Source organism: Carassius auratus, chromosome 19 (assembly GCF_003368295.1).
Source record: "Carassius auratus strain Wakin chromosome 19, ASM336829v1, whole genome shotgun sequence".
Classification (NCBI taxonomy): Eukaryota; Metazoa; Chordata; class Actinopteri; order Cypriniformes; family Cyprinidae; genus Carassius; species Carassius auratus.
Genome location: NC_039261.1, coordinates 15022090 through 15047614, shown reverse-complemented (window position 1 = coordinate 15047614; position 25525 = coordinate 15022090). Strand labels below are relative to the sequence as shown.

At 36.5% G+C, this 25525-nt stretch overlaps 1 protein-coding gene across 1 annotated transcript; it reads right to left on the bottom strand.

Annotated features, from left to right (window-relative positions):
• Positions 1-1242: 1242 nt before the first annotated feature.
• LOC113119544 (lysophosphatidylcholine acyltransferase 1-like) lies at positions 1243-24240 on the bottom strand. The gene is made up of 15 exons (XM_026289105.1): positions 24121-24240; positions 23921-24044; positions 14250-14389; positions 11807-12021; positions 10838-10950; positions 10623-10683; positions 7270-7328; positions 6963-6997; positions 6700-6754; positions 6350-6432; positions 6043-6168; positions 2739-2892; positions 2516-2608; positions 2171-2312; positions 1243-1886 (listed from the first exon to the last, which is right to left on the bottom strand). Exons 2-15 carry the CDS (start codon positions 24041-24043, stop codon positions 1690-1692), a joined length of 1596 nt encoding a protein of 531 aa, XP_026144890.1. The 5' UTR covers position 24044; positions 24121-24240; the 3' UTR covers positions 1243-1689.
• Positions 24241-25525: the final 1285 nt, after the last annotated feature.

Here is a 25525-nt window from a genome sequence, read left to right as displayed (position 1 = left end):
TTCAGATGATGTCATTATCTATTAACAGCTTGGACACAGGTGGCAAAATGCTCCACTTTCAAGAGCCCAAGAAGCAATTCTTAGTCTATTTTTACGGCAGGGGTGATGTAATGCTTTTTTCCCTCGCAGAAGAGCCAGATGATTTGGGGCGCTTTGTAAATGTTATAGCGCCACCCTGTGGTGCAGAGAAACTCTTTTATGCAAGTTTCTCTAACAAATGACATCATGTGTTTACATCGGTGACACATCAGAGAAGAGAGAAGGGAAAATGTGGGTGAAGGAAGAAAAAATAGAGCGAGGGGGGGATAAAACAGAGAGAGAATGGGAAGCTGTCTGAGGGAATATGAAAGAGTGACATTTGGAAATCAAAACCGAGTCATGTTAGAGAATAATGAGGATACTGGAGGACAGAGTAACACATTCAGGTCAGGTTAAATATTTAAAATTTACTTACCCATCCAAGACAGCCATTATGAGATGTAGATTTTATATTTAGACAATAAAATTTTATGTTAGTCCCATGGTACCATGTCCAATACAACAAAGTCTATTTTATTTTTTAAGGAGGGTCTTCCAAAAGCCATATACTTTAATATCCTACAAGATCAGAAGCTGAAACCTTCTCTAAAATACGATCGTAATGTCCCATGATGATTCAGGTTCACTCTCGACTCCTGTGGCTGCACTGAACCTTCTTGTGCTGGAGAGTAATACACTGAGATTTACAGGAGAGTTTATTGTAGAAATGACATTATTTGTGAGTTTTTAAAGGCTAACTGTTAGTACTTAGGTCGCCTATTGCATATTAACCTTTTAATATATTACTAACCAAACAATAATAATTTCCCCTATACAAAAGGTGAAAAAAAGACCAATTTTCTAATTGTAGAAAATAATCAAAAATCTTAATTTTATTTTAGTATTATAATAATTTATTATATAATAAAAATCTATGAAGCATTGGAAAATTTTTAGTTTTGTATAAAATATATTTTTTAAACACTTCTTGTTTTCAATGGAAGGAGGAGTTGAGTTCATTATGGATGAAATAAGAGTATATAAAAAATTGGATATACTGAATAATACCGATAACACTAGTGATTTTAAACAGGACAGGCCACCAGGGTTATTATCACGTTCTTAAACACAATCCATCTCAAATAAATTGTGTGAATTGGTTTGTCAGTCAGGATTTACTGATAAAAGAATTCCATTCATTAAAAACCCATTCAGAGACTTACATTTTCACTCAAATCTTCTTTATACGCATTTGTTATGCATGTGGTACATGTTGCAATACCGCATCATTGCTAATAATGCATCTCACCCTGAAGAACATCAGCAATGACTTGTTTTTTTTTGCATATATTAAAACCACACGCTCATGTTATAAAACAAACAGCACTTTATATAGAAAACCATAAAAAAAAGAAAAAATATATAAAAAATGTAGTCACTTTTGTTTCCATTCATAAGACAGTTTCTTCAGGGGCATAAACAAATAAATAACTGAAGGATTCTAAACAGAACTCTGGAAGAATCCCTGGGTTAAATGTACACAGATGCCAATCCCAATTCAACTTAAAGATATGGTCTGTCATCACCTCTCCTGCACACAGAAGTTCACACATGCACACACGAACACCCTCACACACCGAGGGTGACAGGCTGTGATTGTAAAAGCTGCTTTTAGTTCTGTTTCTTGCTGTGTGCAGCGCTGCGAGGGCTGGGATCTGGAGGGCTGAAGTCAGCACAGAAGCCGTTAGTTGAAGGCTGAGACTCTGAGGGTGATGAGGATCCTCTGGAGGGCTGAGGGATCGGCTCACTGAGACAGTGGTACTGCTCCACCAAATCAGGACAGTTCTCCAGGAGCCGGCAAAAATCATCTGCCACAAACACACAGCATGTTTACAAAGTTACAAATACCAAAGATACCAGAGAATGAATTACTACAACCAGATGCAAACTCATAGTAATTAATTCTCTGAAATATTAATGCTCTGGTATCTCTGGTATTTCTGGTATCTGGTATCTCTGGTATCCTTCACTTCCTCATTCTGGTTCGTGTGACCACAAACAATGATGAAGTGAAGGCAATCTCAACAGTAAACGGCAGCACACCTCACAGCTAAATCACATTTAAGATGTAAACCAATGTAAATGGTCATACCAAATGTGATCTTTCCTTTGTCTTGACAATCTATGGCCCTGAAAAGGTCGCAAACAACAAAATCGCCGATCCCCAAAGCGGTTTTCAGAATGACGGCCAACTCATCTTCTACAACTGCTCCATCCTCTTGTGCTTCAAACATCTGGACAGAAGACAACATTTCATAGAGCATCCATCTTTCCTTACCATCAAGACCTAAAAAGTTCATTATACTAAAATAAACATTAAGAACTATAATCTATTAAACAGAAGAAGAAAAAACTTTCCTTGAATGTGTGAGATTCGGCCTCATACAAACTCTAGCATGTCTATTTGAAACCGAGAGCTTGCAGAAACCCAACTCACCCTGAAGGCCAGTTTAATGTTCTCCAGATATCTGAAAGGTCTACAGACCACAGTCAGGGCGATGACATATTCTCTCACATCCATCTTCCCTTGCTGGAAACAATTCATTCCAATGTTATCACAATCAGACAGACATCATGGAAACACATAACTGATGTGTTTGAAAGTTAATTAGTTTTCTGTTCAGTATGATGCAATAAAGCCGTTTTGATAAATGTTTAACCTCCTCAAAAAGTGAGAAGACATCCTGTACTGCTTCTGTCATGGGCTGGTTGAGGTACTGAGAAAATCCCTCCACGTCCAGTTTGCTTCCACACAGTTTACGAGCACGAGAGGCTTCCTCGTGCAGGACTTCATCGGTGACCCCCGTCTTCAGCCTGACAGACAAGACAAAATCAAATCCACCAGTATGTTATTATTTTTTTTTTTTTGCCAAATGTGCAAGTGCATGGAGAATAAAATAAAATGAAGAATTTGGCATTCAGAGAAAACTTTGAAAATGCTTATGTTGCCCAATGAACAGTGCTGCATTGAGAACACTTGCATTTCTCGGTAGTGGTTTCAAAAAAGCAACAACAAAAAAAAAGTGTCTACAAACTCATTGAATTGTTATTTTGAGAGATGAAGGTTGTGTAGTGATTTACGGTCTTGAAAGAAGAAAGCAAACTGGATCTAACCAGCACATGGAGAGAAGTGGACGGCCCAGAATAACAAGAGGATGAGAACATCAGGGTCTGTAGTTTGAGAAACAGACCCCTGACTGGAGCTCAGCTGGCAGCTGCATTGAACAGTACACACTAAACAGCGGTTTCATCACCAACAGCGCAGAGATGACTCTGAGATGATGTGCTTTTGGAGAGTAAAAATAAATAAATAAAAAAAAAGTCACATCTGACACTGTCAAAAAAAAAAAAAAAAGGAGCAAGATGGGCACAAATAACAAAGACTGTATGGTACAAGACTACAAAAGAGAGTTATAGATGGATGAATCGACGTTTGAGATGTTGAGCTGCTGTGGGAACAGTTTGAAGAAGCATCCTACAGACTAACACGGGAAACACTGCAGAGCTCATGATAAAACACCAGCTGAACCTCTGAACCTGAAACTGAGGTCTGTTCAGATGGCACTGCGACATGCAAGGATTCTTAAATGATTGGGGTACAGAATATATTTTTAACCATTGTTAATTAATACTTTTATTTAGCAACAACGATCAAAAGTGACAGTAAAGACATTTATAATGTTACAAAATGGTTCCATTTCAAATAAATGCTGTTTTTCAACTTTCTATTCATCAAAGAATGTTAAATTCCAAAGAATCCTTTTTTTCCAAAATTGATAAGAAATGTTTCAAGAGCATTATATCATCATAACAGAATGATTTCTGACGGATCATGTGACACTGAAGACTGGAGTAATGATGCTGAAAACTCAGCTGTACAAGTCACAGGAATAAAAAGAAAGAAAAAAAAAGATTTTAAATTTTAAAAACAATTTCAATCGATTAATTTATCAAAGCATGAGATACTTCTTTCAAAAACATTTATAAAACATTACAGGCTCTAAACTTTAGTAGTGTACGCATCACTGTAATTTAATGCATCCAAGGTGAATTGAATTGAAATTTATTTGACAAAACTGTACCAAATAACTATCCGAACACACTTAAAAAAAACTGTTGAGGATAAACAGTCAGTGTACGGTTTGAGTAAATTAATTACTCCGGGATATTGATGTTGTGAATTCTTTCCTTTTAAGTTTAAGAGTTGCGATCTGCGTTATGTTTCAGTAATGACTTGCGTAAATAACGTAGTGTAGTTTTCATAGTATGTACGGTTGTAGCATGACCGGTTATTCACTGTTGCTTCAGCACGGCAGTTACGCCGCGCGCTCTCACTCAGGTGCAGCGTTTATGTGCAAGAGAAAGTGTGTGATAAAGTAAGTTACCTCAAATGCACTAACATGTGTGTTAGGTCACATCTTGTGCAATAAACCATCAAAATGATTATGATGACTCCGACTCCTTGACAAGAGTTCTGCAGCAGTCAATAACTATTAATATAAGGGTATAACTCGAATACTTTAAACTGGCAATGTTCCATGGTCAAATGATACATTTACACCATCTCTAAAGATTTTGTAGGAATATTAATCAATCCCTTGTGTCTTATTTACATTTTTTATATATATACACAATTAAAAACTTCACTTAAGTCAATGGTCTCAAACTAAAAGAATCTTGATTATTTCCACATTACCCATAAAAAGTATCAGGATCCATTAAGCTCCCTTTCACCTTTTTGAAAATTTTAAGTTTTAGGTTCTTTAAAACACATTTTTAAAGTGAATCGAAACTTTTTTTTAAAAAAGTATGTCTTGGGTTTTATTTGCTGATTTTACTTGCTTTAGATAAAAAAATAATAATAATTAAACTAAAATAAAAATGTAAAAGTTAGGCTTCAAATCATAGCATCACATGCATTATATAGCACTCCTTAAATAAAATGTAATGGTTCTATTTACTGTACATGACATAGCCATTCTTTTTACACTTTTCACACATTTGATGCATTGCTTACTGAATGTAATATACTCGGATTTCAACTTTACAGCAAGCCATCTTTCAAATCTTTGTTGATTGTATTTCTTCATTATATTCACTAGAGGGCACCGTGTTCACTACCAGATGAACTTCATCAGTATCAACCAGTTCAATGCTTCAGCACCAGTGTAAAATCAATCCTCAACTTCTAATCCAGAGCAAACAGACGCTGGCAGACAGAGGGCATCAGTCAGCACTGGGCTGCTCGTACTGCTGAACGTTATGATTCTTCATGGTGTGGTTCTACTGAAGTTTCAAAGATCAATACTATAATATGTAGTGGTGAGCAGTGCTGATGGATTGACTGATTGATAGGCTGGGGGACTGATTCACCCAATGACCAAACCAACACCTCATGACCCGGAGACATCCTAAAGTGTCCTTCACTCTTACAACCTACTTATCTCAGCTGCCCAGTAAAACATGAGAACTGATTCTTTCTCCGATTCTCTTTCTGATTCTTTGAGAACTGAGATCAAGTCTGCCATTTCAAAAGACCATCCCAGCCTGCTTGTCTGCAAGACACCCACAGACTACCCTAAGTCCAAGCTACAGGGATCATCTACAGCACACTGCACAGACAAAGAGCAAGTACTCCCTCGGGCCAACAAGCTCTCATCTGACACTAGACCGACTTGAAGCAACTTCCAGAAACCACAGGAAAACTTTCCACTGACGGTCTTCCTGTTGTTCTCGAAATGAAGCCTTGCCTGATCAATGGACATTCCTTAGTCACTCACCAACTCAGGACATCCTCATGATAACAGATAAAAAAAAAAAAAAAACATATGTTGTGTTATTGTTAAGTAGTGTTTACAAGGTACTGGGCTGTTTGTATTGCATTTTCTGCTTTGCTTTCTATGTTAACAGTAGTGTACGTTATCGTGGATGTGACGACCCGCTTAAAACTACTGCTCTACTCACCCTAAGCATCGTACCAGTCTGGCAAACTCCAGCAAACAGGTGTGTTTGGGCAATCGCAGAGGCCCTTTGGCCATAGCAAGCTGGCAGTCCTCAAATGAGTAATCGACAATGCGCAACCCAAGCGCCCTATGGAGAAAACACACACACACACACACACACAATACTGATAACAGGACACTTGGGCCTTTTAAGAGGAAGAAATGTAAAGCCAAACAAACAGACGTCAAATTTATTTGTATCAGTATGAAATAAAGTGTTAATAAAATCAGTCACAACAAAAACACTTTGTTCTTTAAAATCCACTCACTCGGCCATGATGCGTCTCACATTGTTGGCGAACAGGGCTGGATCCTTCTTCTCCTCCTCTGACGGGGTGTACGTAGGGAGATACTGGACAGAAATGTATCATCATCAAATCTGTTATTGTTAACTTAAACTAAAAATATCAGGCAAAAAAACTAATTAAATGGTCAAAATTAGACGGAAAAGTGAAGTGTATAAAAATAATTAAAATGACTAAATTTGAGAGTAAAACTAAATGACTAAAACTGAAAATAAATAAATAAGCTTCAAAATAATATAAAAGTATATTATTTGTAATAATGTATGAATAATGCTAAAATAACATGAAATTTATACCACAATGTGAGTTCTCACCTCAATTTCTACAGAGTTATGTAGCTGACATAAAGTGAGCCACAGAATCTTAAACCTGAAAAAGATCATTTACAAATAGATACAGGCACATATCTTGCATATAACTTGTCCTTAATCTACACCCCCTTCATTGTATGGACCAAAATAAAAAAATAATGCAAGTAAATGAAAACAGAAATAAATGCATATAGGTGCATGTGGGGGACTAAATGAATTTTTTATTTTTGGGCTACTATCCCTTTAAGTGAACTCAAGAGACTCACGCTCCAGGCCCTTGCCACGTCCATGAGATTGTATCCTGTCAGGGAAGTGAGAAGAGAAACATGGCAATGGATAGGCTTGGCATCTCAAACAAAAAACACAAGTGCTATACAGGCAGTATCCTCCTAAACAACTTACTATCCTGCACACACACACACACACACCTAACCTAACCACTTGAACTTGCTTCTCCTAGAGCACAACCCTGGCTCTAAGTGCTGTACGAGATAACACACACACAACACACAGCTGCAGACTGTAAGGATGAGTGTAAGACACTCCCTGTTTGGGCGTAGAGCTTATTCTTACCATCTCATTAGGATAGCGCAACAGCACAGGCTGCACGGGAACTCCAGGGATAAACGCACCTGCAGGAAAGGAGGGACAAAGGGACAGTAAACCAGTGAGAACTTGTGCTTTGACCTCGTTTGACTCGGAGGGCCAGGTGTGGCATTAAAATCTATAGCCTGTGCTGAAACATGAGCCCTCTGTTTGAATGTGGGTGTGAGCTGAAGTATCCAAATCCACTGACCTCATGCAGCTTCATTGTTTTTCATATTCAGATTTAACGGCAAACCAAAAACTAGCATAACACTCAAGCTTCACAAGACAACGCAGAATAATAAAATTAATAATATTACATCAGTTAGAGGACTAGAACACAGTTTCTGTCAATACACAACTTTATGATGAGCTGAAGATTCCTTTCAAGAACTTTTTTTACACTTGACATTTTCTTTTGAGGTGGTGGATTGCTTATGTTGTTAAATATAATTAAGACTTTTTACATATCTGGAACAACTTCTGAAAAAAAAAAAAAAAAAAAAAAAAACTGTACATGCAGTGCATATAACACTGTATTTTTATTCAGAAAAGACACATTAATTGATTGTAATTATATTTTTACAAAATACCTCTATTTCAAATAGGCTAAATTTTATTTCCACAAAATAAAAAACTGTTTTCAACATTGATACGAAAAGTTTCATATTTGAATGATTTCTGACTGATCCAAGTAATAATGCTGAAATTCTGCTTAACCATCACATAAATAATTTTTTTAAGTATATTACAATTGAAAACAGTCATTTTAAATTTAAATAAATTCAATATATAATTACAATACAATATTATTGGTTTTACTGTATTTTGTACAGTAAAAATAACTCCAGCCTTGGTGGAAATATTCTGAACAGCAGTAGAATATCTTTAAAACATAATATTTGCAATAATTTATCAATATATATGAAACGATCCCTTATCAGAGCTCGTAACAGTTCAGAAAACATCTGCAGTCTCTCTTTCTCTATATTTTGAGCTTCAGTTTCACTCTGTGCCAGTCAGATCTCATCACTTCTGGGAAGGTGTAGAGAGATGAGAGATGCCCTTCAGCTTACAAACAGCTCCTTATTACTGTACATGCTGCTAATAGAACTCACTCACTTTTGACAAACTCAACCCAAGTTTTAAACAGAGCAACTCATCTAATGCAAATACACAAATCATCCATTTGCATGTTTCACCATTGAGGTTCAGAGCTGCTACTGTACGAGACTTGTGTCCACATGAGACGAGGTGCGCCTGTACTTTTTAAGCAAAGCAGAACTACTGTAAATTAGTGCTAAATGCACCACAGTTTTGCACACACAGGTCTTCTGTCTTTTAATACACTCAAGTGTATGACAAAAAAAAAAAAAAAAATTGGTTATTTTATAAAGAGCAAAATAAGTTGTTTCTTATTATTATTATGCAATTTGATTATTATTATTAAATGTAATTTGAATTCATACAGTTATTTTACAAGTGCAGTGCTTTTGTCCATTTGTGACCCAACAAAACCAGTTTTTCAGTCACTGGGGTATATTTGTAGCAATACCCAAAAATACATTGTATGGGTCATAATTATAGATTTTTCTTTTATGCCAAAAATCATTGGGATATCAAGTAAAGGTCATGTTCTATGAAGATATTTAGTAAATTTCCTACTGTAAATATATATAAACTTAATTGTTGTTTAGTGATATGCATTGCTAAGGACTTCATTTGGACAACTTTAAAGACAATTTTCTCAGTATTTAGTTTTTTTTTTTTTTTTTTGCACGCTCAGATTCCAGATTTTCAAATAGTTGTATCTCTGCAAAATATTGTCTTATCCTAACAAACCATACATCATACATCAATGGAATTCAGCTTTCAAATGATGTATTAATCTCAATTTTGAAAAAGTTACACTGAAGACTGGATTTGTTGTCCAGGGTCACAATTTAGAACCAGAGTAAGTGCAGACACTGCTTTTTATTGTCTGGTTCTCTACTTATTCTCTTAACTAATAACTAGTGTGCATAACCTATTAGACTGTAATATTATTATTATTACTACTACTACAGTAATAACCATTTAAGGCTTTATTATGGGTGTAATATACACACACACATATACATACATACATACATGCATACATATATATATATAATTTTTTTTACATTTTCCAAAGGCCGCTGACTTGAGTTTTTACAAGCTATGAAACTATTTGTGCATTATTTAATAAATAATTTTTTTTTTTTTTTTTTAAATGCAGGCAGAACAAATTAGGGAAACTATCTAATTGTAATTATTATTGCTATTATTATGGTTTAAATGTAATTATAATGATCAATAAGGAAATATCCATATAATACAATTTAACCATGAAATATTTCATAACACTATTGGACTGTAAAATATTTATTAAATCATCATCATCATCATCATCTATAAAATATTGAAAAAAATAAATCAAACAAAATATTCATACAATACTATTGACCTGTAAAATATGTAATATATTATTATTAAAATATAACCGTACAATTTTTTTTATTTTTTGCTTTCAAAAGGTTAAACAATAAAGCTTTTATTTTGGTGGAAAACCGTAGGGAGTATTATTTTTAAATGCTTCTCTTTTGCTCACAACAGATTTATAAACCAGTCTATATACAGATTTATACAAGTCTGTCATTTAACCATATTGCATTCTCAGGCATTGTTCATTAAAAAAAAGCAGTTAGTGGCCAGCAGTTTCATATTCTCACCAATTCTAATTTTAACCTGCATTTGCTGTGATTAGGAGTTTTCATTTTAGGTCTTGCCTATAAACATTAGAGAACATGCTCAAAAAGCAGCAGAACTTTCCGTACACACCCAAACTCATCATCTGGCTTGGTTTTTGTTTTGGAAGAGCTATCTGGCTGCACACCACCACATCTAATGTTGTTTGGGACAGTGAGAGCTCCAGTATTAAAGGTTGCAGAGAGAAAAGTGAGATAGACAGAAAAAATAAAAAAGCACGCAGACGATGGAGAGAGGAGGGGTGAGGATTAGAGGAACAGAGCCGATTCAGGGACTGACAGAGGAGAGGGGGATTTAAGGAGAAAAGACCATCACAATCCACAGAGTACACAGGAAGAGGAAGCCAATCACCAGATCTCTCAGCGCTGTGAAGCACGATGGGCCGCAGATTAGAGAGGGTACAAAGAGAGAGCAAACACCAAAGCACACACATACAACATACAAAACTTTCCTCAAAGTTTCCTAAGACAAACTCAAAAAATACAAACGCCCATAAACAGGTTCTGAGCATGGGAAGTGTGTTTAGTCAGCAGATATCAGAGGTGGGCACATACCAGGTTTAAATGCGATGAGACTGGATCTATTGGTGCATGTGCCCTCCGGGAATATCATGATCTGAAAACAGGCCACAGTCAGAGGAAATACCTCAGCACTGCACTCATGACACAAAGTAGCTTAAAAATGCATTTGGAAACCTATGAATGTTATTACATTAGATGTGAAATAAAAGAAGTCTCTGTGTGTGTGTGTGTGTGTGTGTGTGTGGTACCTGAGGCCATTCGCCATCAGAACAAGCTCTGCGTTTGATTTCCTCGACGGTCTTCCTCCGAGAGTCCTGATCCGAGCGGGACACAAACACGGGCCGGATGAATTTGACAAGAGCTACAAACAGAGAAAGAGTGAAGGGTGAGGTAAGAGAGAGAATTGAGAGGGATGGAAAAACTCCTTTTGAAATTAGACATTAATAGCTTTAGTAGAGTCTCAAATCCTGCAAAATGCTGGGAGTATAAATTGAGATGTTCTATAATAAACAAGTATTATAATTAACATGTCATCTTTATTCAAATGACAAATAAACCTCCTCTTGATGCCAGTTAAGCTCCTCTCGTGCAACTGGGAGAAATATAACAGATCATCAACTTTATTCAGCATGGGCCAGTGGATGAGTATGATGCATTTTTTATGACCACACAGCAATGAACATACGGTACGTTCAAAAGACAAATTAGATTATTTACTCCTGAAAAAAAAATGTTAAAATGTTTGAGATAAGTTCGATTTTTTAAAAAGAGATTATTGCTTGTATTTATTAAAGATGCCTTAAACTGAGCAAAAGTGAAAGTAAGGACAATTATTTAGGACAATGTTAGACAAGATTTGCAATAAATTCTGTTCTTTTGTTTCTTAAGCAGCAAATCAGCATGTTAGAATGATTCCTGAAGGATCACATGACAGAAAAGACTAGAGTAATGATGCTGAAAATTCAGCTTTGATCACAGGAATAACATTTTAAAATATATTCCAAAAAAAAAAAAAAATTCCACAATATTACTGTTTATACTGTATTTCTGTTCACATAAGTGCATCCTTGATGTGCATAAGAGACCACTTAAAAAAAATAAAGTAAAAGTAAAAAAATGTAAAACAAATAAATAAATCTGTTACCACAGCTCAGTTAAGTAGCTCAAAGTTGAACTTAAAAGCAGTATATAAATGTTTTAGATTTATAAAAACTCACTGCCCCAGACTGGAATGTCTTTACTCTCAGCCTTCATCACTATAGAGGCCATGGTCATGGTGACAGGGATGGCGTCAAAGTAAGATGAGTGAGGGGCCATTGTGAGGATGGGTGCTTCACTGGGCAGCGCCGGCCGGCCCTTCACACGCACCCAGTGAAACCCTCCAGAAAACCACATGGCTCTCATGATGGCCTTTAGCACCAGATCTACCAGCCTGGAGAGACAGAAACAGAGAAACACAGACAGACTTAGAAAGAAAATGTTGGTCCACATCAAAATGCATTTCAAGTCAACATTAAATTACACTAGCATGATGTATAAATAATATATCACTATGAAGTCAATTTTACTATGTATCTATTGCATTTGTATTCAGAGACTAGGTTATTGTTCAAATGTCATTGAGAATGTCTTTGGAGAAAGCTTCAAATTAAGCACTGAACTAGTTAAACCTTAGCTTTCTACATGGACCTCATGCTAAATATTAACTGCACTACAAAAAAGGTTTTTTTTTTTTACACTGCTGGCTCATGCTCACTCACTGAAACACCCTCTCAAACATGCACAGTAGCAAAAGAAAAGTAGTTTGGTGACCTGTGCCCCTCCAGTGTTGGTAACAGAGCGTATCTGTTCAAACTTACACTGTGGATAAAGGCAAAAACCTCTCCTCTCCACCCTCACATGAACAAACTCGAGCACAATGGGATACAGAAAGACACAGTGAGAGAATATGAAAAGCCCTGCTGGAAGCGATCAGGTGAGAGTGGAATGGAGACGTGTGTGTGTGTGTGTGTGTGTGTGTGTGGTAGGTGTGCCACACATACAACAGACACACAATACAGTGCTCTTATTTTTAGCAGGGTAAAATAGCGATAATAAGAGCTCTCCTATATCTGATAATATTTAGATGAAGCAATCTTTACCAGACATCTTGCAGATGTACAGTATGTGTCCTATCGGAGTAAAGGTTCAGCTTTTCAAATGACTATTCTATCACAGATGTTTTCGACACTGTGAATGCATGCTGAAAGTACACCTTACTGAAATGTAAGTCTCATGTAATTGCTCCGTTTCAACCACAATGAGACAGCTTTGTAAACGACTTCACAGACATGTACCTCAGGAAATGTTCAGAACTTCGACAGTTAGCCAGAAAAATTTACTTTAAAAAGACGCACATTTGAATGAATGCAGTCATGAAAACAGATTTATAAAAGCTTTTAATGATAACCACCATGTAAATGTTTATAATGTATTCATGAATTGAAGTATAAACTTAATTATATCATTAAAAGTTGACAGAAATGTGATTGTGAGATTTAAAATAAATTTGGACTTTTCATTTTAAACTGTAATGATGTAGTAATATACCAAATGACATGCTTCCCCTGTATCATGTATTCAAATAAATTGATATTGAATCGAAATGTAATTGGAATCTAACTGAATCAAAAATCTAAAGCAAACGGTTTTGTGAAATTTGTCAATACCCAGCTCCAATATTAAAATGTGCACACCAACAATGAATGATATATATTCGTTTTGACCACACTCAGAAATGAAGGTAAAAAAGCTGTCACTGAAGTAGTTCCTTTTTTCGAAAGGTACATATCTGTATCTTAAAGTGTACAAATTAGAACCCGACAGGTACAAAATTGTACCTTTTGAAAAGGTACCGCCCCAGTGACAGCTTTTGTACCTTTATTTCTGAGAGTGGAGATCTTTAAGGGATAGTTCACCCAAAAATGAAAATGATGTCATTATTAATTACTCACCCTCATGTCATTCCAAACCCATGAGACATTTGTTGATCTTCAGATAACAAACAAAGATATTTCTGGTGAAATCCGAGAGCTTTCTGACCCTCCATAGAGAGCAACAGAACTACCACATTCAAAGCCCAGAAACAGAAGGACATTGTAAAAATGAATAATTATCTGTGTGTCACCATCCTCCACCATTCACAAGAGTGGCATGATGCATTGTTGAATAAAAATGTAGTTATTTTTGTTTTCTTGTGAAAAATAATAATTCACATAGAGAATGAGCCTGAACGTGGTAGTTCAATTGCTGTTTATACAGGAAGAGTAACTGAGGGAGAGTAACTAATGACAGAATTTTAATTTTTGGGTGAAAAATGTTCATGTTCGCCTTACTTGCAAGCAGTTGTTGATGCACCTCGATTGCAGTTTCAAACTGTATCAGGAAGCTGATCACACAAGTGCTGCACTCACATTGACTACTTATCTATACTTACTTGCAATGTTCACTATAGCTCATCTTTGCCTTAAATCTTGAACTTGAAAATGAATGACTTCCAGTTACTTCATTGTTGCAAACTGTAGTCTGACTGGCTCTGTTGGTCTGTGTTAGTGGTGTTATCTCATCATGCAAAGATGCAGCTTAATATTCCCAAACTCTCATTTCTGATGCGTCACTCACCACCTCCACCAGGACAGAGGTTCAACTGCGTCCTCAGATCGGCCAACAGTGGCCACGAATGCAAAGGGCCAGGCCAGCAACATCATGAATGCAGCAAAGAGCAGACGGACAGGGAACAGGGTCACAGTCATCACTGCTATCTGTGAGAGACAGAAAGTGTGTGTTAGAGGTAACCAGAGGTTAAAATCCCAAATATGTTCATGTTAATACAGAGTTTGCCAGAATAGCAGTGCCGTGGGGCAGGAGAACACAAAAGCATGTGAGGTATGAGGGTCATTTACGGATAGTGATGCGAGGGAAACAAAAATATGCAGTGGGACCACATTATATTTTGCTATGCTGCGCAATCTCAAAGACTGATAGAGACAGACCTGAGGAACATTAACATTTACATTACTCAGTCCTAGTTAACTTCTAGACAGGCCAAAAGATCCAAACTCACATTCGGCTCTTCTAAGCAGAACCATCAAGATTTAACTAAAAGTCTGTTTGCTTAGTGTTTGAACTCTTGAGAAGAAGAGTATCAAGATTTCAGTTTTATGACTAAGAGATTGAAATATCTTTAAAGTTTACTTCAAAGCTGACTATAAAGAATGAAGGACTTCATTTATAAAATGCATGTATGAACAGTGTTGATGAATTTGTATTTTATCATACAACATACAATCCAGAAAAGTTCAAACCGAATTTAGACCAAAAAATACACACATTTCCTAGGGCCTAATTATTGTTACAATTTGAATCAATTATTATAATGAAGTTTTATTAATTCTATTGATTGGATTGTTAGCTTTAGCTTTTAAAAAATTGCTTTAAATTTCATTAATCCATTAAAAAAAGAAACCTGACCTTACATCATAGGGCCCTAACATGCTCTTGTCTTTCAAAACAAAAATACAGAAAAATAAATGGTGCATACAGACACTTTATAAATAGCACAGAAATATTTTGCCAATTTACAGTTTAGTAATAATGCCTCTGGTTTCTACAAAATAAAATCCAATTGTGCTTCAGCGTTGTCAGAATTAGATACATACAGCGAGCCATTCGTGACTGAACTAAGAGAGTCCTCTACTCAGAGCACAAGGACGTCACATGTCATGCTTTTATATGCAATTCAGGAAAAACAAGATCACATAAGTGGGACATAAGAGGGAACAGGAAATGAGGAAGAGAGAGAAAAAAAAAAAAAGTCAACTGATGTTAGATGCCTCTCTTTTTCTAAAAGCAGAACGACCACTCATAGTATCTGATATGGACTTTACATGAAAGCATTATACTGTAACAGTTTTCTCCTGCAAAATAAACGGTTAATTTAAACTTCATTCAGATTTTCCGCAATTTCTTCATTTAAATCACATGCAACTCCAGTATACCATACATGTCTCAATTGTTCACCAGTTACTCATGTGATAAATCTTCGAAGGGGAAATACCAGGTTTGCATCAGCATCTCTCTGATTACCTCTTTGCCATAAATTCATAATTTTTCCATCAATGGTTTACATCTACAGACTTCAGGTCACACTGTTAAGCAGGATGTTGTGACTTAACCCTAATATACTGTTGATTCCATGCAACAATTGGGATCCACAGACTGTAATGCTGTTTATGTATTATTATTATTTTATTATTATTATTATTATTATTATTATTAATTATAACCAATAATAATAACTCTTGCAGTTGCTGAACCACGAAAAAAAAAAATGTTTCCCTTCTTTGAAATTCATTATTATCCTGAAAAGAAATGTGACTGCAGTTTGAGGATCGCTTTCCTCAAGCTTAGGTATATTGTAAAAAATAAAAATAAAAAAGGATTTTTGGGAGGCGGGGGGTGGTAAAACAACTGGCAAAAAGTGTACTGCTAGTGTATGAACCTACATTGTTTGTACATATGGTTAAATAATGATTTTTCAAATTTAACAAGATTATTGGAGAACTTTTTACAAGAAAATACTATTTTAGTCTTCCTGCTTCAAAATGTAATTGAAAGTGTTATCACTAATGTAATAGTTAGTGATAACAAACACGTATATATTTATTTTGTATTATTTATTTTTTATTCTGGGAATAAGAGTATTTTTCTTATGTTGTTCGCTTTACTTCAAAAAATAAAAATTCTAAATAAGATCTCAAATTCTTCATACAGATAATTGGTGCAAGGCTTCAACCAACCTCTAGATGTGAGAACACATAATACATAATTAATTAGAGGGCTAAATTAGCAGTCTGGATATGTAAAAACCAATTTTGTTAATGCTTACAGCAACAATAATATAAGGGTTAAACTTTGCTGATCCCACCAAAAGGCTAATGGAGATTTGTGGACAGTTTGTCACAAGAACGAACGACAAAGCAGAAGAATGGATCGAGCTCACATTAAAGCCCAGAATGGTTCATGAATAATTAATCTGCCTGAGAGTATGTGCTTCCAAATTCCAGGAAAAGTTTCACAACACACGTTTCTCATCCAATGCTGCATTTGTTGAGCCTAGAATAAGGTTAGTCCTCCATGTTTCTCATTCACAAATGACTCGTTTGACTGGATTGACACCCGTCTTGTTAAATGTCCTGGCTGTTAGCTGTAACACTGGTTAAGGCTGTGGTGGTGAGATCAGAGCGTCTCTCTGAGTGAGGTGATTAAATGTGGATGGGCTAACCCGACGGCTCCATTAGGAGGAGATGAACTGTGGGTGGAGATGTGTGGCGTGTTTAGTGTTTATTTATTTATCTACAGCCGCTGTCAACACCTGCGGTCTGCCCTGGCAGAAAGATTCAACTGATCAAGAGGCTGAGGCGATGGCTCTCTTGGGAAAGGGAGGGGGCGAGAGAGAGCTAGAAGGAGGGGTAGCGCTAGTGTAAAATATATTATGAGTGAAAAACTACATATAAAAGCACATATTCCCAACGAGACTTAAAAAAAATAAAACAACAACACCTCTCATGCTTTTTGAACTAAGATGAAGGAGCTAAAATCATTTGCTGAGAACAAGAATTATAACCTGGTCTTGACCTTCCCCAACCCAACACACTGTATAATGTCCCGGGAGCGAGAGGCACAGCCTTGATCCCAGCCTATGGGGTCCCGTAAACAGCAACCCCCCCCCAATGCTGCTTAGTCTCCATCTGCTTCAGCCTGAAGGAGGATGAGGGGGATGTGCGGGTTAAGAAGGAGCTTCTGTAGCCAAAGCTGCAGCTGAATCTTTTAGAAGCGCTGTAAAAGAGGCTTTGGGGTTGCAACGAACCCCCCGCAAGAGTCTGACCTCAGGTTTGATATGGCTTTTCCATGGTGTTATGAGAGGTTTCTTACTGACCTGAGACTACCCTTAAAAGCTTTAGGTGTTTTTTGTATTGTTTTGTTTTTTTGTGTGTATGTTAGGGTATGTGCACCGTGAACATGATGTAAATTTCATTACTGCAGTAATAACCAAGTTTGCATTTACAGTGGAGATTCAAACTAGAGAATCTAGGAATACTTGATTTTTTTCTTAAATATTGTTAATCTTCTTTGTTTAAAATGTGAAGGAATATTAGCTCTGGGTATATTACATGTTGCAAAAAATGCCAAGGCATTTCAACAAAATCCTATGGTTTTGTGGAAAAAATTATAACAGTAACCCACATAGCACGAAAGAAGATTACAACAAATATTTTGAAGGGTTACAGCTGTCAGAAATTAATAGGAAGTTTAAAGGCCCTTGCTTTGAATGACTTCAGCACATCACTAGTTTCTCAGATTGTGTGGGTGTGATCTTGGTCCAATCTTCTTCTAGTCTATTCCACAGTTCGGTGACTGTAGTGTGTTTCTTACTTGGCCATAACTTTGTCGCCAAGAATTTTCTAGAGATTTTCAGTCGGGTTTAGATCAGGACTCTGGTCAATGCAGAGTGCACTTTCAGTCGATATCTCTTAAATATGCTGAGACAGATCCTTACCACGTTCAGCATTGAACTGGCAAGCAATTCCAGCCTCAGTGTTGAACCCATTCTTCATTGAGATTCTCGGCATTAATCTTCTTATGCATTTGTCTAAGGTGGACAAACAGCCTTTTGGGGTACTTGGATTAATTAGTGTCATTGCAAAGCTGCAATATTTGAGAAATAACAGATTTGGAATTTGCATTTGCTGAAAGGGTCATCCCTTTGGCCTCCATCTGGACAACCTCCTGTCGCAGGTTTTCCATATCTCAATGAAAACTGGAGGAATGCTGCCAGTTAAATAGCGTTTTTTAGATAATTGAGGACATTAGCAACAGATTTACACTAATAACTTAGAGGTATCTGTAAGTGTTATCTAATTTTGATTAGGGTTTTTATCAAATATGTCGTTCACGCTTTTTTATACTATGCTTCAAAATACAATAATAATGATGGGAGGAGGAAAAAACTATTTTCAAAAATATTCAAAAGCTAAAGACTTTTATTATAGTTTAAAATTACCTCAAAATAATGATTGGATGCAAAGCTGAATTTTCAGCATCATTGCTCCAGTCTTCAGTGTCACATGATCCTTCAGAAATTATTCTAATATGCTGATTTGCTGCTTAAGAAACATTCATTAGTATCAATTTTGAAAACCGTTGTTCTGCTTCATATTTGTGTGTAAACTAAGATATTTTTTTTCAGGGTTCTTTAATGAATAAAAAGTTTAAAAGAATAGCATAAATTTAAAAATAGATATTTAGTAACACCTTAAATGACTTTACTGTCACTTTAGTGACCACAACCAACTAAACAATTGAATGTGTCCTTGCGGAATACAGTATTCATTTAAAATATCTTACATCAAAAACAAAATGACACAGAACCATTATCAGAGAAATGCACACACTGTAGTCTAAATCTAGATCAGAATCTGACATAAAACTAAATGTATCTTCATTCTGGTGTAATGAATGCTGAGAACAAATTAATTTTACTAGAAGCACAGCAAAATGAACTGCTGTGAGACTTTGCAAGGTAGAGAATACTTAACCAGATCATCCACATTCATGTCAACCAACATGTCAGACTACCGTAGATAATATGAAAATGTATGTTGAAGACAAGATTTAGCATTGTGGATCCTTCAAAAATAAAGCTCAGTGTATACCAGATGATCATTTAATGAAGCCAGATCCCAAATCTACTTTGTATACAGTCACATTAAACCAACCAAAAAATGTGTGCAGAGAGAAGACAGCAGGAAGCTCTTGGATCAGTCTTGGCCACCCATAAGATACACTGTTTGCCATGCCACAGTCATCTCAATCATGCGTGTTTATAAGGCAAATGACTCAAATCTTCTGGTGAGCATCAGCTAAGAGCAATTCTCACTGAGAGCACGGCTGAGGAGATCCTCCAGCTCTTGCTCACTCCACTTTCCCTTTGGATCACTACAGGGAACACGCCAAGACTTACAGTGCCTCCAGACAGCGTGATGTGACTGCGCTCATGCTACTGCTCATGGCCTAGAGAGCAGTTACAGTACAGAGAATTTGAGGAATTCTGCTTGCTTTGCCATAGTTTCTCAAAGATGTTACGTAACTGTAAAAAGCACTAAAGAGACTCTTGTTGCGACACGTACATGAAGTACTTGTCATGAAGAACAACAGAAACCCGAGTGAACAAGAGTGGTTTTCCGTGATGAAGCTTTCATGCAAATGTTTGGAATTTCCAAGCCTACTCATGATCTCTCCATTGGTGTTCACTGATCTTGCCAGCTTGCCACTTGACTGTGAGCAAGGCTGATGACATTTTAGTGCTAAGAGACTAAGTCTTAAAGAACAGTTCACCCAAAAATGAAAATTTGCTTAAGATTTACCCACCCTCAAGGTACTCAAAATGCAAATTAGTTTGTTTCTCCATCTGAAAATATTTGGAGAAATTTAGCACGGCATTACTTGTTTAACAATGGATCCTCTGCAGTGAATGGGTGCCGTCAGAATGAGAGTCCAAACATGACAATAATCCACAAGTAGTCCACACCACTCCAGTCCATCTGTTAATATCTTACGAAGAGAAAAGTTGTGTTGGTAAGAAACAATTCTATCAATAAGTTTTTAACTTCAAACCAGCTAAGATACGAGTCCTTGGTCCAAAATATTGCTTTTTCCAGAGATAAAGTAATCCCGTCTGAATCAGGAGAGAAATCTGCACATATCAAGCACCCCTTATAAGTGAAAACAGTTCTAAACAATTATGTTGCTGGACTTTGATGTGAGAGGACAACAGGGGATGGACTTTTTCACAGGAAAGAGGACTCTTATTTTGGCCAGAAGTATCAGTTTCAAGTTAAAATGCCTTGATTTAATTATTTCTTACAAATGCACAGCTTTTCCATTTCAGATGATGTTAACTGATGGACTGGAGTCATGTGGATTACTTGTGGATTATTGTGATGTTTTTATCATCACTGTTTGGACTTTCATTTTAACGGCACCCATTTACTGCAGAGCATCTGTTAGTGAGCAACTGATGTAATGCTAAATTTCTCCTATTATGTATTGATGAAGAAACACACTCTTGAATGGCCTGAGGGCTAATAAATTAAGAATTTCTTTAAGAATTGCCCTACTATTTACAAGAGATTGCAAAGAAAATGAATCGCCTACTCCTTAGGATTTCCAAATAGGTTCAAATGCTATAATTAGATAATGTTGTGCTTCCTCAGTGTCTAGAATGTAACCCGCAGGCCTGAATATATTAAAAAGATCTTGCGTCATACCACAAAGGGCCATTTATCTTGGAATCTGATGCATATGGAAATCAGGTGAATCATCACAGCCCATCTAATACCTTTCAAACTGATGTTGAATGAACTCTACGTTAGAATATAGCAGTAGGCTAATGGAGACAAAAAAAAAAAAAAAAAAAAAAGAATAGACACTTGCCTATTTCCAAGTAAACAATTATCTGACCTTTTCTGATTCACGAAAAGTGAAAAAGGGTTTCTCTACCTGCTGAAATGTGAGATTAAAGGGTTAGTTCACCCAGATAGCAAAATTATGTAATTAATAACTCACCCTGATGTTGTTCCAAACCGGTGAGACCTCCGTTTATCTTCGGAACACAGTTTAAGATATTTTAGATTTAGTCCGAGAGCTCTCAGTCCCTCCATTGAAGCTGTGTGTACGGTCTACTGTCCATGTTCAGAAAGGTAAGAAAAACATCATCAAAGTAGTCCATGTGACATCAGAGGGTCCGTTAGAATTTTTTGAAGCATCGAAAATACATTTTGGTAAAAAAAAAAAATAGCAAAAACTACGACTTTATTCAGCATTGTCTTCTCTTCCGTGTCTGTTGTGAGAGAGTTCAAATCAAAGCAGTTTGTCATATCCGGTTCACGAACTAATCATTCAGTTCACCAAATTGAACTGAATCATTTTAAACGGTTCGCATCTCTAATACGCATTAATCCACAAATGACTTAAGCTGTTAACTTTTTTTAATGTGGCTGACACTCCCTCTGAATTCAAACAAACCAATATCCTGGAGTAATTCATTTATTCAAACAGTACACTGACTGAACTGCTGTGAAGAGAGAACTGAAGATGAACGCCGAGCCGAGCCAGAAAAGAAGAACCGAGGAGCTGATGATACTGTGCATGTGTGATTCAGCGTGAACCAGACTGACACACAGAGCGTCTGAACTGAACTGATTCTTTTGGTGATTGATTCTGAACTGATTCCGTGCTAGTGTTATGAGCCCAGGTAAACCGAAGGCTTGAATCAAGGGCAATCATCGGCAATGACGCCATTACATCGAGCGCAAAAGAACTGGTGAACCGTTTTCTTCAACCAGTTTAATGTATCAAACTGTCCAAAAGAACTACTGGTGATCCAGTCAGTCTTTCGTTCGTTATCGGTCTCAGCTCGGTGTTCATCTTCAGTTCTCTCTTCACAGCAGTTCAGTCAGTGTACTGTTTGAGTGCATGCATTACTCCGGGATATTTGTTTGTTTGAACTCGGAGGGAGTGTCAGCCACATTAAAACAGTTAACAGCTTAAGTCATTTGTGGATTAATGCGTATTAGAGATGCGAACCGTTTAAAACGATTCAGTTCAACTCTCTCTCACAACAGACTCGGAAGAGAAGACAATGCTGAATAAAGTCGCCGTTTTTGCTATTTTTGGACCAAAATGTATTTTCGATGCTTCAAAAAATTCTTACTGACCCTCTGGTGTCACATGGACTACTTTGATGTTGTTTTTCTTACCTTTCTGAACATGGACAGTAGACCGTACACACAGCTTCAATGGAGGGACTGAGAGCGCTCGGACTAAATCTAAAATATCTTAAACTGTGTTACGAAGATAAACAGAGGTCTTACGGGTTTGGAACAACATGAGGGTGAGTCATTACATAATTTTGCTATCTGGGTGAACTAACCCTTTAAACTATTATCAGATCAGTGGCTCTTGTAGATTCCAAGCCTGTTGTAACTGATGTCTTTGCTTTCCATTTGCCACAAACAGCAAGAAAGGCTGAGAAGATTGAGATGACAAACAGCAGGAAAGGCTGAGAAGATTGAGATGACAGTTAAACAGGGAGAGTATGACTTGAAAACTCAGCTTTCTCATATACAGGAGATGACATATATGTAGTGAGTGAGAATTTTTGGTTTAATGTTGCAGCCCATATATATTGCAAGTTTCCTATAAACCTTGAAAGATATTGATTTGAATGGATCTAAATAATCTCAAAAGTTTAAAGCGACAACCCCTTCACTAATCACTCATGGAACTAGATGGATACACATCCCATAATCATCCTTCAGCTGAGCCATACGGTTTCTAACAGTTGCTTTAGGAGAAATTCTGCAGGTCCTCTATACCAGAATATTACCGTGATATATCAAATATCCTACAAACAATTCAATATCCTGCAATTCAGGGTTCTACATTTTTATTAATTTTCCAAAACTTCATTTGAGATAATTTGTGATAACTACATACAACATATAATAATAAAAATATTGAATACAGGTCATTTCTAGCTGAAGAAATTGTTTTTCTGTGCCCTTTCAAGATTGTAATCATTGCCACTGATCTGCATGGCATTTAGATTACAAAGATATTTATTTTACTTTAATATTTCACTTTAGTTCCCAGGAAATGCCTCCCTGAACCCTTGCTAATGTCAAATCCTGTTGCATCAGACCCAAACTTACTATAGCCTTTATACCATAACAACAACAACACTACTTAAAATGCATTTGAACAGTCCTTTAAATATTGACAAAATGAGTCTACACATCTGTATTTTAAACAAAGGCTACTCCGCTGAGTTTCATTTCACTTCGAATTGGCGTCACACCCCATAAAACATGAACAGGTGCTTCTGACTCCAACAATGATATAGCCTGTATTTCAGAAATGCAAAACAAACTAATAAACATGCAGGTGCAGGCTATACAAGGACGTGATGCAGGTAAAAACCATCAACAACTACTACTACAATCACTAATACCTAATAGAATCAAACCGTCTACACCTGCTCAAACATGTGAAGTGCTGATTCAAGAACAGACGGTAAGATTTTTTGCATATTTTTGGCAGATGACGCACGGCGTGTCCCTACTGAACCCTGCTGTAACAGCAACAATAACTTGTGCTAATGTTTCACTCTCTTCCATGTGTTCCGCGAAGAGGGGGGTGTGAAACTAAACACAGCGGCGAAGTTGCTTTACCTTGAGTTTCTGCAGAGGAGTAAATCTCAACTCGTGCACGAAAGGATTTCTGAAGTGTGCAGAAACGCCCGCGTCTTCTCCTCCATCCACCGCCGTGTGTAGTTTTCTGTTAGGGAACCTCATACTGAAAGAGTAAATTTAAGAGTATAAAAAAGAAGCAAAAGTCTCCAGCAAAGGCGTCCACGTGGTGCACCCCTTACACTCTTTCGGAGTCCCTGATCTCACGTGCGCTTCCAGTCGGGTTTGTCAGCGCTTTTGACGCAGTCCTCTTTACCGAGTGATCCGCGTCTTGCGCGTTTTCATTGTGCGCATGCGTGATCAACACCGGTTCTTTACATCACATCGGAGGTGTATTATAACCAAACTGCGCATTTTGTAACGCTATGGAATTTGATTAATCTAATTATTTATTTATTTATTTTTAAGTTAAGTATGCTAATTCAAACTATTGTTTGTCGTATATTTAGTCTGTTGTTGACTGACAAAAACAGCTTGGACAAACATCTAAAAACAGCTGTGAACTATTGGTGGTTTTACGATTGCCTGGAGAATTCCTTGCATGCCTATTAACGCGCACGTGCTTAAACCGCTGGGATCTTGTAAACATAACAACTTTCCACAGCAGGCCACAGGTGAAGAGTTTTGTGAATGGAAACACGTTCCTGTGACCAGTGCTAGGGAACACTACTCACACAAAGACGTTCAGTAAGAATCCGATTAACTCTACCTAGATATATGAGCTAATTTAAAGCTTAAGCACTGTTTTCCCTTTTTAAAAATGCACGTTTTCAAACCAGTTGCATTCATGGTACTCCCTTTCAAAGATTGTATATACAAATTGAAATATTGGTTCATGTTATAACAGCCTTTATATATTCACAATAAGAAAAGACAAGAATACAAGGCTTTATGTTAAAGTATCGACAGCACGCATGAACTCTCAGTAGTGCAGCATCGCCCCCTTCTGTACAAACAAACAGGCGTTATGGAAAAAAGCCAATACATATTTTTCTACATAATTTTATCCTCTTCTCCGACTGACATTTCATTAACTAAATATTCCTTAAACCTTGCTTGCAATAACAAACCAATTTCTAATTATGAGTGAATTATTCATTAGCAAATCACTCTGAATTTCTATTTTTAATAAGTACATAAAAAAATGAATATGAAAACATTGTTTCTAAATGTTCTTAATTTGCTAATTTTGCAAGCAATGCTACATTTGAATGTTCTCTTATCATTCTGAAACAAGTAGTAACATTTTTCAAACGTTAGATAAACATCCAATTAAAAAATGCACATAAAATAAAGGTTTCTTGAAAGATATAGTTTTTTTTTTTTTTTTTTTGCTAACCCTTTGAGAATATTATAGACCACTTAACTTAGAAAAACACCAAAATAATATTCTATTAATGTTTCTGGAAGAAAACATAAAAAAAGGGGGAAAAAAAAGAATCCCTTTGTTCAGAACCTGTGGCATCCCTGTGAATTATAGATATGCTATTTTTACATTTCATTTATCAGCGCAAACTGCATTCGGTCAGTTCATCTTAAATTGTAATTTAACAAAAGTAAGTTAAAAAAGTTACCCCCCGAAAGCAT